The sequence below is a fragment of the Hippocampus zosterae genome, unplaced genomic scaffold, assembly GCF_025434085.1.
Source record: "Hippocampus zosterae strain Florida unplaced genomic scaffold, ASM2543408v3 HiC_scaffold_299, whole genome shotgun sequence".
Taxonomy (NCBI): Eukaryota; Metazoa; Chordata; class Actinopteri; order Syngnathiformes; family Syngnathidae; genus Hippocampus; species Hippocampus zosterae.
The window spans coordinates 1-12,431 of record NW_026262863.1 but is presented as its reverse complement, the minus strand read 5'-3'; the positions used below and the strand labels follow the sequence as shown (position 1 = coordinate 12,431).

The following is a 12,431-nucleotide window of genomic DNA, read 5'->3' as shown; positions in this document are numbered from 1 at the left end:
TGAGGGCGGGGCCCAGGTCATAGAAGGAGATGGAGGCCTAAAGAGAGGCACTGTGGCCAAGGCGAAGGGACTTGCGCCAGCCAGCCAGCAGCTGCTCGTAGTCCTCAGGCTCTTCCTGCCGACTCCTGGTGGTGCTGTGCTCTTCCATTATTCAAAGACAATAAATGGCGAACGGCTCTTAATTAAGCCATGAAAAAGAGCTACCGCTACCTCTTCACCCTCACCGTCACGAGGGTCCGGCTGGCCGTCAATTTCCCCGCCAACCTGTCCCTCGAATGGAAGCGTGGGGCCAAGACTAGCACCACCTCCCAGCTCCAGCTGCACAACGATTCCTCCACGCCCGAACAGCCGCTCGTCCTCACTCTCAACATGTACCAGCAGGAGGAGGGCCAGTTCCTCCCCAAAGCAGTCGAGCTCTTACCAGACCACGGTATCCTTCTTCCTGCATACGGACAAGGGGCGGTTCATTGCGGGGTACTACCAGCTTGACCCCTCCTCGCATCTTGCTAGGCAGGAAGATAAGCCCCTCACTGGCAGGATCGAGAGGTGTCCGGACAGCGCGGCTTCGTTCGAGTATAGTCTGAAGGCCAAGTTCTTGGGGGAGATCGATGCTGACCGGATCAGTAGAGACTCAGGGGCGTACTACATGGACCTGGCTGACTCCTACCACCGGAACCACATTCGTGCCCCGCCCCAGCCACGACAGAGACAGCCCGAGGAGCACGTCGAGTAACAGCGCAGCAGATATTCTGAAAGACGGCAGGCTGAATGCGTGCAGAGTGGTATCGTTCAGGGGCACAGCAAAGTGTAGAAATACCACGAGCTGATCAGGAAATATCAGAAAGAGAGGCAGTAGCTTGAGCGGGAGCGGGAGGCCTATCTAACACAGCCAGCTAGCTGCGAGCTCAGCAACGAGCAGATGGTATCGATGACCAACCGGCTGGCTGAGAAGGAGAGCCATCTGACCGCCATGCAGGAGGCTGCGACCCGGCAGGACACTCTCATCGAGGAGATGCGGGCCAGGCTTGAGCAGGCCACCCAGGAGGCGGCTGCTGGCAGGAACGAGGCTTCAAGGGTAGAAGAGCTGAGACTGGCCCTCAAGCGAGTGGAAGTGAGATAGGAACTCTATAAGGCGGAGGTGGTGCGGCTAACGCAGGCGTTGGCCCGCTCGATGAAGGACAAGACTGACGCCCAGGATCACCTGCAGGGCGAGGAGAAGAGGCTTAGAATGGAGGCAGACACTCACCGCCAGCTGCAGGCCCAGGAATGCAGCCGCCTACGGGAACAGCTTGAGGCGGCCGAGAAGCAGCTGGCTTCCGCGGCTGAGGAGAAAAGTGCGGTCGAGAAAAAGGCAGCGGGGTTTATCGCCAGGGGGTAGGAGCTTGAACAGACGGTTCTCTAAAAGAACGAGAAGATAAGACAGCTGCAGGAGTAGCTGAGGCAGTACGAGCATGCCAGGCTGGACAGCCAGGCCGTGCAAAGCGCCAGCCTCTCCAACTTCTAAAGCAAGGTCGATAGTCTCACAGCCCGTCTATCCTCCCTGCAGAGTGAAAACCTCTATCTGAAGGACCGGCTGCACGAGGTCGAGGGCAGGTAGGAACGGGCCTTCTCGATCCTGGCGCAGCAGGACAGCACGGCCGTACACTCCCCCTCGCATAACATTTAGTGGTTGGCCAAGCGGGTGGCAGAAAAGGTGTCAGACACGCAGCAGCATTTCCAGCGTAGTCTGAGCAGGGTGTCTGCTCAGGTCAGCTCGCTGGCAGTGGCGCTGCATTGCTATGGGCCGTGCAGTGAGCAGGACCTCTTGTCCGCCATCGAATAAAAGCTGGCCGTCATCCAAAAGACCGTCGAAAACTCAACCGCTCGAAAGGATGAGGTCAGTCGACAGGCTGACCTACTAAGGACCGAGAACGCCAGACTACTGGAATTAATCAAGTCACGAGCCGATGGAAATTTGAAGCAGGAACTGGTGGACGCTCAATGGCAGCACCGATAATGCGAGAGGGCCTACGAGGCCATGGTTAGCGAGTTCGAGGGGGAGTTGGTCCATTGCCTGAATGTCAACCAGGACCTCATGCAGTAAAACGGCAGGCTCGCTAGGCTGCTTGAAGGGCGGTCGGACGGGCCAGCGATTTCAGTGGAGCAGGCTGTGTCGGAGGACGGACCGGGACAGTCCGAGGACGGTAGCCGGAGGGCGGCCCTGCTGCGGCGACTGGAATCCAGTCGCCGGGAGAAGGAACAGCTGTTGCGAGAAGGGTGTCGGTTGGACCTGCTGCAGCGGGAGTGAGTGTGGAATAGCCGGCATCAATTTAGATGGAGAAGGCAATTTAAATTAAGCGGCCGCCTTCCAGACTGGACCGTGCTGCCCGCACCGAGCGACTGTTCTTGCAGTCTGTTGCCAACGAGATTTACGTCTACCCTCGTGAGCGCGAGGGGGTCGACAGCTCTGATGAGGAGATTGACGAGGACTTGGAACTGTATCGGCTGGCCGAGCAGAACGAGGCGCACGAGCGAATATCGCTGCCCCCCTCGCGCGGCACCGGCAGGCTCAAGCTACATGATCTCGAGACCGTAGAGGACGACTAACCCCGAAAACCCTTTTCAAACCGGCTACTCAAGTAAGTAAAAATCCAGTTTTCGACTCACCCCGAGGACCAGGCCCTGCCCAAGTCCAGGAAAGTCCCCTCCCGCAAGAAGGTTGGGACAGGGCGGGACAGGCGCCCGCCTAACCCCCAGGAGCGATGCCGGACCGAATACTGGTGATCTGGAAGTGATTCATCATGCATGCAAGTCACCTGGTAGTCCGCAGAACCTTACCCGCGCAGAGGAGTCCTAGAGAAAGTGCCCCGCACCCTGCGATCTTCAGATATAGCCTGCGCTGGATTTGCGAGACTGACTAGAAAAAGATGGCCAGGTTTTAGCCCAGCATCAGCTCCGACTCGAAGCGGGTGCGACTTTCGTCAAGCCGGCCCACGAACAGATAGTGCTTGTCCTCTCGCAGTGTGGCAGTGCCCTTTTCAGATCCAATATTAAAAGCCAGTCCTTTGCTCTGCTGGATAGTCAGCTCTTCCGGCCCCACAAAGCTGGCCTCCTCGCGCAGCCAGAACACTCTGTCGCCTTCTTTCTCCGCCAGGAGGCGGACGGGAAGGGTTTTCTTCTCAGTGTTTTTCCAAGCCAGCACGATCGGTTACTCGGAGGGCAGTTCGGCTAGGGACTTGACATAGGAGAGGTTAAAGTTGGGGATGTCCTCGGGGATGCGGAGGAGGGCGCGGGTCATGCGAGAGACGGTGTACACGCTTTTGAGAAAGAAAGGGACAGGCAGCAGTGCGGCTGCCAGAAAAGCCTGTTCCATAATAAAGAATCACCCAATATGTTCCATCTCGAACCACTGGTCAAACCACAGAGGGCCCGCAAGGGGGTTGGGACCAGATGTGAAAGGGGAAGGACCACAAGTCAGGTCTCTGAGCGGGTATTTCTTTCAGAGATTTGACATGGGAGAAGCTGAACTTGGATGTCCCCGTGGAGTTTATTGAGTATAGGAGTCCATGTACTTGAGAAAGAGGGGACAGGCAGCACTGCACTATCATAATTTCTCCATAGTTAATATTTAATCACCCAATATCTTCTGCGTTGCTCTCCAGCCGCTCATCAAACCATCTGGCCTCCGCGAAGTTGTCCAGGAAGCCTCTGAACTGCAGCAGGTAAAGCAGCTTCAGGAGGCCCTCGGGGTGGTTGCCCGTCAGGTAGTAGCACAGACAGATCACTGCCGGGTCCAGCAGCAGCCAGTCGATCACGAAGTTTATCGTGAAGCCCACTCCCAGCCCCGCGTCCAGCTCAGGTTGGGTCAATAGCCACATCAGGGTGAGGAGAGTGGCAATGACCACGGCCTCGAGTCCCCAGCGCAGGTAGTCATTCCGGATGCAGTATCGAGCCAGCCCCACCAGGTACCACAGCACCCAGCAGGAGGGCAGCACCGGCATCGACAGCAAAAAGTACTGCACGCTCTTGTTTTCGGACGTAGGATCGATCGCCTCAAAGTAGGCCAGCTGGAAGAACGCGATGCTGGCGATCTCGGTAATTGCCAGGACCAGCTTCTCGTTCGCGTAGGGGTAATCTGCCATCCACACGCTCAGCACCGGGTGCAGCTTCTTTAGTTCGACCACGTTGTCCTCCTGCTATTTAGGCTGGTCTTCGCGCAGTCCTTTAATAAGCAGCAGCAGGATCCACACGGTGATCCACAATGCCATCAGGACCAGCACGATCACGACCCCGAACGAGCCGAACATCTCTTACACGCGGTAGCGGGCCAGCCCATCCACCTCTCGAAACACTTCCTCCACCGATTAAAATGACAACTCAAGCACCTGCGTAGGTGCGATGTCAGTCGCCAGTTTCACCTGGCAGAACAGCTCGGCTCCCTTCGTGTAGTTGAGGACGACGGTTAGTTGGGCCGGCACCACGCAGGTCTGGACGAAGCTGCCTCGCAGGTAGGTGTCTGCCGAGGGTAACGGGATCCGAAAAGTGAGGGAGAGCGTGGATAGCGAGCTGAAGGAGTAGAGGACGTGCTGGTCTGCCATACTGACGATGCAAATCGAGCCATTGATGCACTCGATGAACGAGGTTCCATACTGCCCCTTAGTGTAGCCCTGCTGCACGAACCTGTCGAGCACGGGCTTGAGCAGCACAGTGGTCAGAGGTGCATTCAGCTCAAAGAGCAGTTGGGCGGCTTGGTTGGCGGACTGGCTCAGCTGCGCCCGCTATTCCAGGAAGGTCTTGTTTGAATTCTGGCCGAGGGTGGAGTACAGCTCGATGCAGGCGGGGCAAGTCACGTCGATGTCGCTTGAAGACGAGCAGGAGGCAGGGAGGCTGCTGTACTGGCAGGATGAGCCGACGGCGCCCTGCTGGCAGGCCTGGCACCTGCCTGCCACGCAGCTGCCTCGCACGCAGTAGGAGCAGCGGCCTTGCGCGGTCAGCCCGGCCTGCCCGAACAGCGAGACGGCCCTGTAGGCAGCCTGCATCTCCGCAATGGTGCAGAGCTGAGCCAGGCCGAGGTGGAGCAGGACTGCGATCATAATGAATGTCAGGCGTCAGACACCTCGCGGTGGATGGAGATGTCGGAGTCGCTATTGTCGTCGAATATTTCTGCATCGACCTTCTTCTTGAACTCCAGGCAGCTTGGCCGCAGCCCGCTGATCCGGCGCACCACCTCCTTGCTGGCCGTGTAGTTGCAGGTCTTGCCAGGGGTCAGTCTCAGCCTGAACCCGTCCAGCACGAACCTCCCCGCCTCGCCATTTTCCAGCCTGAAAGTCTGCGACCGCAGCAGAGTCCCGTAGTTGCTATCCAGGTCTCTGACGATTAGCATCCTGCCAGCCTTGATCGAGAATATAGCATGCTTCGGCTCTGCCGCCGCAAGCTCCAGGTCGCAGTGCTCGCTGCCCAGCGAGATCTCATCTTTGGAGGCGAAGCTAACCAGCAGTGTCTCTTCCTGCTGTTCGCCGAGGATTGACAACCTGAACTTGGCATAGGGGAGGGCGATTTCAGGCGGGGTGAAGAGGTGCACGGACTTGCCATTGACCATAACCTTGTCCTGGAGAGCGGTGGCACACTTGTGGCAGTGGGAACTAATCTTCTTGTAGCGGACCACCAGATCCGAGCGACTCGCCAGGTAGTTGTTCTCGATGATCTTCTTGAGGCAGTTGAGGTGCACCTTGGGGGGAGTGCACTTGCAGGGCTAGATGAGCGGGTTGGCCCGCGTGAAGTTGCTCTTCCGGCAGAATCGGCAGCTCTCTTAGAACTGGCCTTCGTCCTCGCACACCTACATTTCGTTGTCTGAGATCTCCAGCTGCTTTTTCACGGGCTTGCGTTCGTCTATCGTCACCACCCTCGTTAAGCGTGTCTCGGAGGTTTTCATCCCCATGAAGAACAGCTCCGCGTCTTTGAGGATGACGGCATCGCCGGGGGACATGGGCAGTGCTGGGCCGCGAGGGTCCACCTCGCGGAGGAGCACACGCCTGAGCCCTCGGGAGTGTGCGGGCCTGACCTCCATGAAGGGCGGCTCAGCAGCAACAGTAAAAACGGCTTTCTGGTCAAGAGGGCACTCACGAGTTCAGAAAAATCTTTAGCCCTCTTACCATTCAGGAAGAACAATTCGTTGGCCGACCGATACACGATCGATCCGCTGCTCATCGGCACCTTATAACGAGTGACGCAGGGCGTCTTCACCACCAACTTCCGGTCCTTGTCCTGGTAGCTCACCAGCAGCTCCATGACCAGCCCGTTAGCGAAGGGCTGGCCTGCTGTGTCCTATTCGTCCAGCGCGCACCCCATAATAATGAAACCCTTCTACCTGGGCCACCCCGACCACCCCCTCTCTGACATCTGCGACAGGCTCGAGGAGGAGGAATCAGTCCACGTGGTGAGGCTGGTCAGGAGCGCGCCCGAGGCTGTAAAGCTCTTCGAAAAGTATCTTTCGCAAGGAGACTCCTTCGAGAACATGGCTCAGGTGATACTGGCGACAGGGGAAGGATGCTTCGAGGCAGCCGGCCGGGCGAGGGACATGAGTAGCGAGTGCAAGAGGTACCTGCTCTGTGAAAACGTGAAAAGCTTTTTGGCGGGCCAGGAGTTCAAAGGAGAGGCAGGTAAGACTTTCGAGTTTAGGGAGAGAGAATTCGAACTGGTGCTGGCCGGAGTGGAGGTGGTGCATACGGAGAGCCGCGGGGATAGCGAGGCTTTTCTAAGGCAGGTCAAAGAGGTGGCTAGCAAGAGGCAGGGTTAGTCTTCCTTTCTGGACAGCAAGAGCCAGTCCCAGATTCACAGCATGTCCGGTGTGCAGAAAGAGTCGATCCCCCTGGCTCGCATGCTCCTGACGATTCGGGGTATGGGACTCGAAAAGGCCAAGGCCATCGTAGCCCTGCACCGCAACGCGGGCGAGCTCTACCAGGCGTTGGAGAAGGAGGGCCTGACCGTCGTGTCGGAGATAGAGGTGGGGACACAGGCAGGGGGCAGAAGGCGGATCGGTCGCAACTTGGCGGATCGGGTACACAAGGTGTTTACGAGCAAGGCGGGGGATGAGCAGGTGTGAGGGGGGTCAGAGCTTGAAGGAACCGCTCATCCTTCGCTGGGCGACAGGGGAGTGGATCTGTGCGTGCTTCTGGATGACGTAGACGTAGTGGTAGAGGTCCTTGTTCTTCTCACGGTCGTCGCTGAACTCGACGGTGGTCTGGTCGACGTTGGGCTTGAAAATCTTGTGAGGGGAGGGCATGATGAGGGCCCACTCGTAGTCGGGGTGATCGAAATAGTGAAGGCGGATGTCAGGGTCGCCGTAGGACACGCAGATGTAGTAGCCCCGAGACTTGAGCACGCGCGAGATCTCCTTGAACATCTTCTTGCAGTTCTGGGTGGAGTAAGTGCCGCAGAGCACGGAGTCGAGCAGTCCCTTGTCCAGCACGATGTCGAAGCTGTTGTCCTCGAAGTCCATGTCCCGGACGTCCATCTGTAGCACCCGGAACGACGGGTCCATGTCCTTGTACTTGGCCTGCAGGTCGTCGATCAGGATCGCGCTGAAGTCGATGTTGGTGATGTTGCGGTAGCCCTCTTCGTACATGTCCTGGGAGAGGGTGGAGTTGCCGCAGCCGGCGTTGAGGATGGCGGCGCCCTTGGTGGTGTACTGGGTGATGATGTCCTTGAGGGTGTCGTAGGTCTGGTACCAGTCGAAGGGGTCCGTCAGCAGCTCCACATACCGCTTCTCCCAGTACTCCTGCTTACCATAGTGCACGTTCTTCGACAGTCCCAGCATAATATAACCGATGCGTCAGTACAAGTCCACGTGGAAGTCCGACTCCCCCACGTCCAGCCAACCCCGCTGCCACGCCCCCCGCGTCCGCCGCGCCCGGGTCCGCCACTGGCTCGATGATGATGTGCTCAGCTGGTTTATGCTCTTCCGGAAGGTCCGGTTGAACTCTTCCAGCAGGGTCGTCTCACGGCGGGGCTCTCGACGCTCGGTGGCTTGCGGAGGCAGCTCCTGGCTTTCGCACAGCTCAGCCTCCCGCAGCAGCAGCTTACCCTTGAAAGGGTCCTGTCTTCTGATAATTTGCTTGTTGCGCTCGATGAAAGTCTCCTTCAAGTTCTGTCGCTTGGTTAGCGGCTTGACCACCCGCCGCGTCGGCGCCTGCACGGGCACCTTTTCTCGCGGGCTGGGGGCAGGCGGTACAGCCGGGACGACCCTCCTGACCTTTTTGTCAAGACTGGTAACGCGCTATGGGCGGGGCTGGGTCCTGCTGGAGGCAAGCTCTACGCTCTTAATAAGGCGGGCCTTGACGCGGTAGGACTGGATGTTCTTCTCGATGTGCTCGTTGCGCTGGCTGAGGCTGTTCATGAACTTGAACTTGTCCTTGCAGCGGAAGTAGTCTGCGAGACACTCCTGGTCGAGGTCCATGGGCTTGAGCAGGGGCTGGATCCCACACAGCCATTTCTCCTTGCTCTCCTTGAGCAGAGCGGGGTTCACCAGAGGCGGCGACCAGATGTCGCCCTCCTCGAAGCCTTCGTTGAGCTGGTGCAGCCGGAAGAGCAGCTGTTAATGCAGCCGGGACAGTGCTTGCAGACTGTCCCCAAAGCTGCCCCCCGAGTTTTTCTGAAATCCTTGAGAAAAGGTGTCCATTGACTCCTCTAGATCAGGGTGGTCGGGCCCTAGTATTTCGTTGGTTTCGCGAAGCACCGCAATGATGTTCTGGGCCAGCTTTTTGATCCGCCCGCGCACCGAGTGCGAAAGGTCTGTGCAGGTTAGGGTCCGGACCACCGCGTGGGCGTGGCTCCAGAAGGCCTTAAGGAGCGCACGGCCTTACGCCTCAGGACTGGAGTTGTCGCGACGGCAGGCAAGGAAGAGCGCCTCAAGGCGGCGAACTACCCTGGCAGCCTCGGCCCAGAGTTATAGGAGCCCCTTTTCATCTTCAGTCATGTAATAAAAATAAGCAAAAGTGTTTGGCAGATCGGGAGGTTATTACAAAATTGATGCCTAGCAAGGACGCTTTTAATGCCCAGGCCGAGCAGTTTCTGAACATCGGCAAACTCCTCCACGAGAAGGAGTACTGCCTCGCCCTCGAAAAGATCAACCGCACCATCTCCCACCTTGAGGAGGTCGACTCCCAGTCCCTGCGCGTGCAGCTGCTGGTAGAGGCAGTTTCGCTGCGAGGACTCGTCTACTTCAAACTCTGCCGATTTCAAGAGAGTGAGCGGGACCTCACCCAGGCTCTCAAAGTCAGCTGGAGCCACCACCCCTCCCTCAGAAGGCTCTTCCAGCTGCAGCTGCAGACCGCCCGCCTCGATGAGGCCATTAAAACCTACCGCCTCCTCGCCGCCTTTTATCCTTAAGAGCTTACTGATGAAGAGCTGCTCGGACAGCTGTAGGACCTGATCGATGAGGAGCCTATGCTCAAGAGGGACGCGCTCCGGGCTGAACTGCGGGACTTGACTGCCATGGGAGAGGAGGAAGGCAGCTTCCAGTTCTGCAAGTCCATTGAGAAGGTGTCCGCGAAAAGTTCCCGAAAATTGGTCGATTTTGGGGAGGACGCGCTGCTGGAGTACCATAAGGACGAACAGGAGCTGTGCAAGATCCCGCTGCCGGCCGTGCCCGACCAGTAGCACAGCCGGAAGGAGAACAACCAGTTGGAACGACTGCTACGGGACATCGACGACAGCATGGACTCAACCCTGAAGTCGCTAAAGTACGAACCGAGCATGACCCACTCGATCCTGCTGAACAAGCAGTCGACTCACACCATAAACAAATCCGTGTTCAGTCTGCAGGCCTTCGACATCAGCAAGGTGCGGAACATCGACGGCAAGGTCATGAAGGGCCGGCAGAACATGTTCAAGCCCGTGTCTCGCAACAAGCAGGAAAGCGCCAAGGCAGATTACTCGCCCTCCAGCAAGCCTCTGCGCTCGGTCATGCGCAGTACCAGCTCATACTACAGCAAGTTCCTGGAGCTGGGGTACAAGGGCAGCTCGATCTGCCGAGTGCCACACAACGTCGACGGCACCATCCGCGCCAAGAGCCTGCGGGTGCGCTCCCGCGAGCGCGATAAGTCCGAGGAGAACAAGTTCCCCCTGAGCGGGATCGTGAGCGACGAGGAGGTCAAAGAGAAAGTGCGGGCTGATCCCTACAAGCACACTCGCAGCATCCTAAAGATTCCGGGGACCAAAAGCTGGACCAAGAAATCGGTTTCCATCAAGTAAGCGTGACCCTCACAGATCGTAAGTGCCCACCGCCACCCCCTCCTTGATCTCGATCGTCCGCCGCGGCGCCTTCCCAAAGGTGGGTCGGGCCCGCTTGTGCCGGATGTACTTTCGTTGGCCCGAAGGGGCTTCTGCCAGGTTCAGGTCCAGATTCTCAGTCTCGGGCTTGGACTCGTCTCTTTCTTCAGCCTCTACCATGTACACGTAGTTTCTTTTTCGCCCTCTTTTCTTGGCGATGTTGTAAGAACCTGGCCCTGGCGTCGATTTGGGCTGCTCCCCCGGAAATCTGTTATTTGAGCTGCCGAAGACTGCCGGCTTCTTGGAATTTGGCAGAACCTGGGTTTCTCGAAAGAAGCCGTCCAGGAGCAAATAGCTGCCAGGCCCCGGGGCGGACTTCTTCTCGAGCTTGTTAACCCTCCTGGTATCTCTACCGATGACCGCCCCGCGCTCATCCATTGTAAACACGGGTCATAACTTCCGGGCCCAGGGTTCTGCTAGTGGGCGACCTCGACAGTCCTCGACCCCGCCGAGTCAAAGCACTGGAACTGGGTTTCCTTTTCCTTGTGCGCGAAGGAGGAGTACGCCCTCGGGTTGTAGTACTGGCCGGGCGGAGGGCCATCCTTCGCACGGTGGTACTTTTACTTCTAGAGGATGTACTCGAGGTTGAGATGCCGAGGCTCTTTGGAGCGAGGTGGGGCGGGGCTGGGCTTGATCTTTTCATGGCAGCCGGTCACCGCCCTTCCTCGAGTGTTTTCTGGAAGGCTGCTCGGTTTGGGCTCTCTGCGCTTGGTATGGTGCTCCTTCGAAAAGGCCTGGTACTGGCCTCTCCGATCCGAAAACGGCTCTTTGCCAGTTGCGTAGCTGCCAGGCCCGAGGCCTCCGTCACTGGCCTGATGGAGCTGTAAGGCCATCAGCTGATTATTCAGCTCTTCATAGTAGATCTGCCCCTTTTGACTGGGAATCGAGGGGACCATGCTCTTGCAGTTCTACTCTCGAGAACGTTAGAGCTCGTGCTTAAGCCGGAAAGGTGGGTCTGGTTGGGAAAGGACGCTTGATCCAGCTCTAGGAGTGGAAGTACTCGCCCGGAGGAGGGTGCTGCTCGGGCGGAAGATCCTTGAACCTGGCCTCCCGGGGGATGGAAGGCGCCGGCCCCGGGAGCTTGTTCTCAGTATGGTAGTAACCAGGAACAGGGTAGTAGTTCGGCGGTTGGTCTTCCCTGCTGAGCTGGCTAAACTTCATCGTTATAAAATCACGGGCCAAAAGGACCCTGGCTGACAAAAAGACATATGCCGGCAATAAATAGCAGATACGTATAATAATATTAATAAGATGAGGTTCTCCAGTTTGAAAGAGGTGGAAACGTGGGCTGAAGAGGGCGGCCGCTGTGCCTTGCTCTACAAGGGCAGCGTCATTGACGCGACTCAGTTCGCGAGTATGCACCCCGGCGGACAGGCCATTGTCCGCAGCTATGCCAACCAGGATATAACGGAGGTGTTCCACGACCCGGGGGTGCACCGGCACGACTACCTGAGCGAGCAGCTGCTGCTGTCGCTGGAGGTGGGGCGGGTGGACGACCAGCCCCTGGCGCGCGAGGGGTTCCTGCAGGAGGGCGAGCCCCTTATGCACCAAGTTGAAAGGCTCAGCCTGAGTGAGTACCTGAGCCTGATCAAAAAGCCTCACTTCTTCGGCAGCAGCGTCCGCCTGTTCGAAATGGACTTCTTCGAGATGTTCAGCCACACGGCCTGGCCCGAGGTGGCCCTCGTCTACTCCTTGGCGCTGGGGTTCCTGCTGCAGCGAGTGCTGGGGCACGAGGTGGGGTGGGGCACGCTGGTCCTCTACCTGCTGTCGTGCAGCCTGGTCTGGGTACTGACCGAATACCTGCTGCACCAATTCTTGTTCCATAGTGAAACCTACTTCCTAAACAGGTTCTATTGGTTCCGGAAATTTCATTTCTGCCTCCACGGCATCCACCACGTGCTGCCTCTGGACAAGTCGACTGCTCACCAGGAACCGCATCCTTTTCCCCCCCATCATGGCGTGCCCATCCTCTATCTGATCGCCCAGGGGCTGGGGCTTGTCTGGGCCGCGCCGGTGCCGGAAGTCGTCACTGCGGGGATCATAACGGGCTACTGCTTCTACGACCTGTGGCACTACGCGATGCACAACATCAAGAAGGGGGCGTTCCTGGCCCACCTGCGCTA

At 58.0% G+C, this 12,431-nt stretch overlaps 2 protein-coding genes across 2 annotated transcripts; one reads left to right on the top strand and one right to left on the bottom strand.

The window, feature by feature from the left end:
- Positions 1–7,087: 7,087 nt before the first annotated feature.
- Positions 7,088–7,795, bottom strand: ece2a (endothelin converting enzyme 2a). The gene has a single exon (XM_052056643.1). The coding sequence runs from the start codon at positions 7,793–7,795 to the stop codon at positions 7,088–7,090; it is 708 nt and encodes a 235-aa protein (XP_051912603.1).
- Positions 7,796–11,559: 3,764 nt separating this feature from the next.
- LOC127594888 (uncharacterized) lies at positions 11,560–12,417 on the top strand (the record flags this gene model as incomplete). The annotated part of the gene is made up of 1 exon (XM_052056642.1): positions 11,560–12,417. A coding segment is annotated over exon 1 (858 nt), but the record flags the coding sequence as incomplete, so codon positions are not given.
- Between the last annotated feature and the right edge of the window lie 14 nt (positions 12,418–12,431).

What these genes read in the sequence shown, in the direction of transcription:
- ece2a (XM_052056643.1), bottom strand. Translation starts at nt 7,795, where the DNA reads ATGCTGGGACTGTCGAAGAACGTGCACTATGGTAAGCAGGAGTACTGG.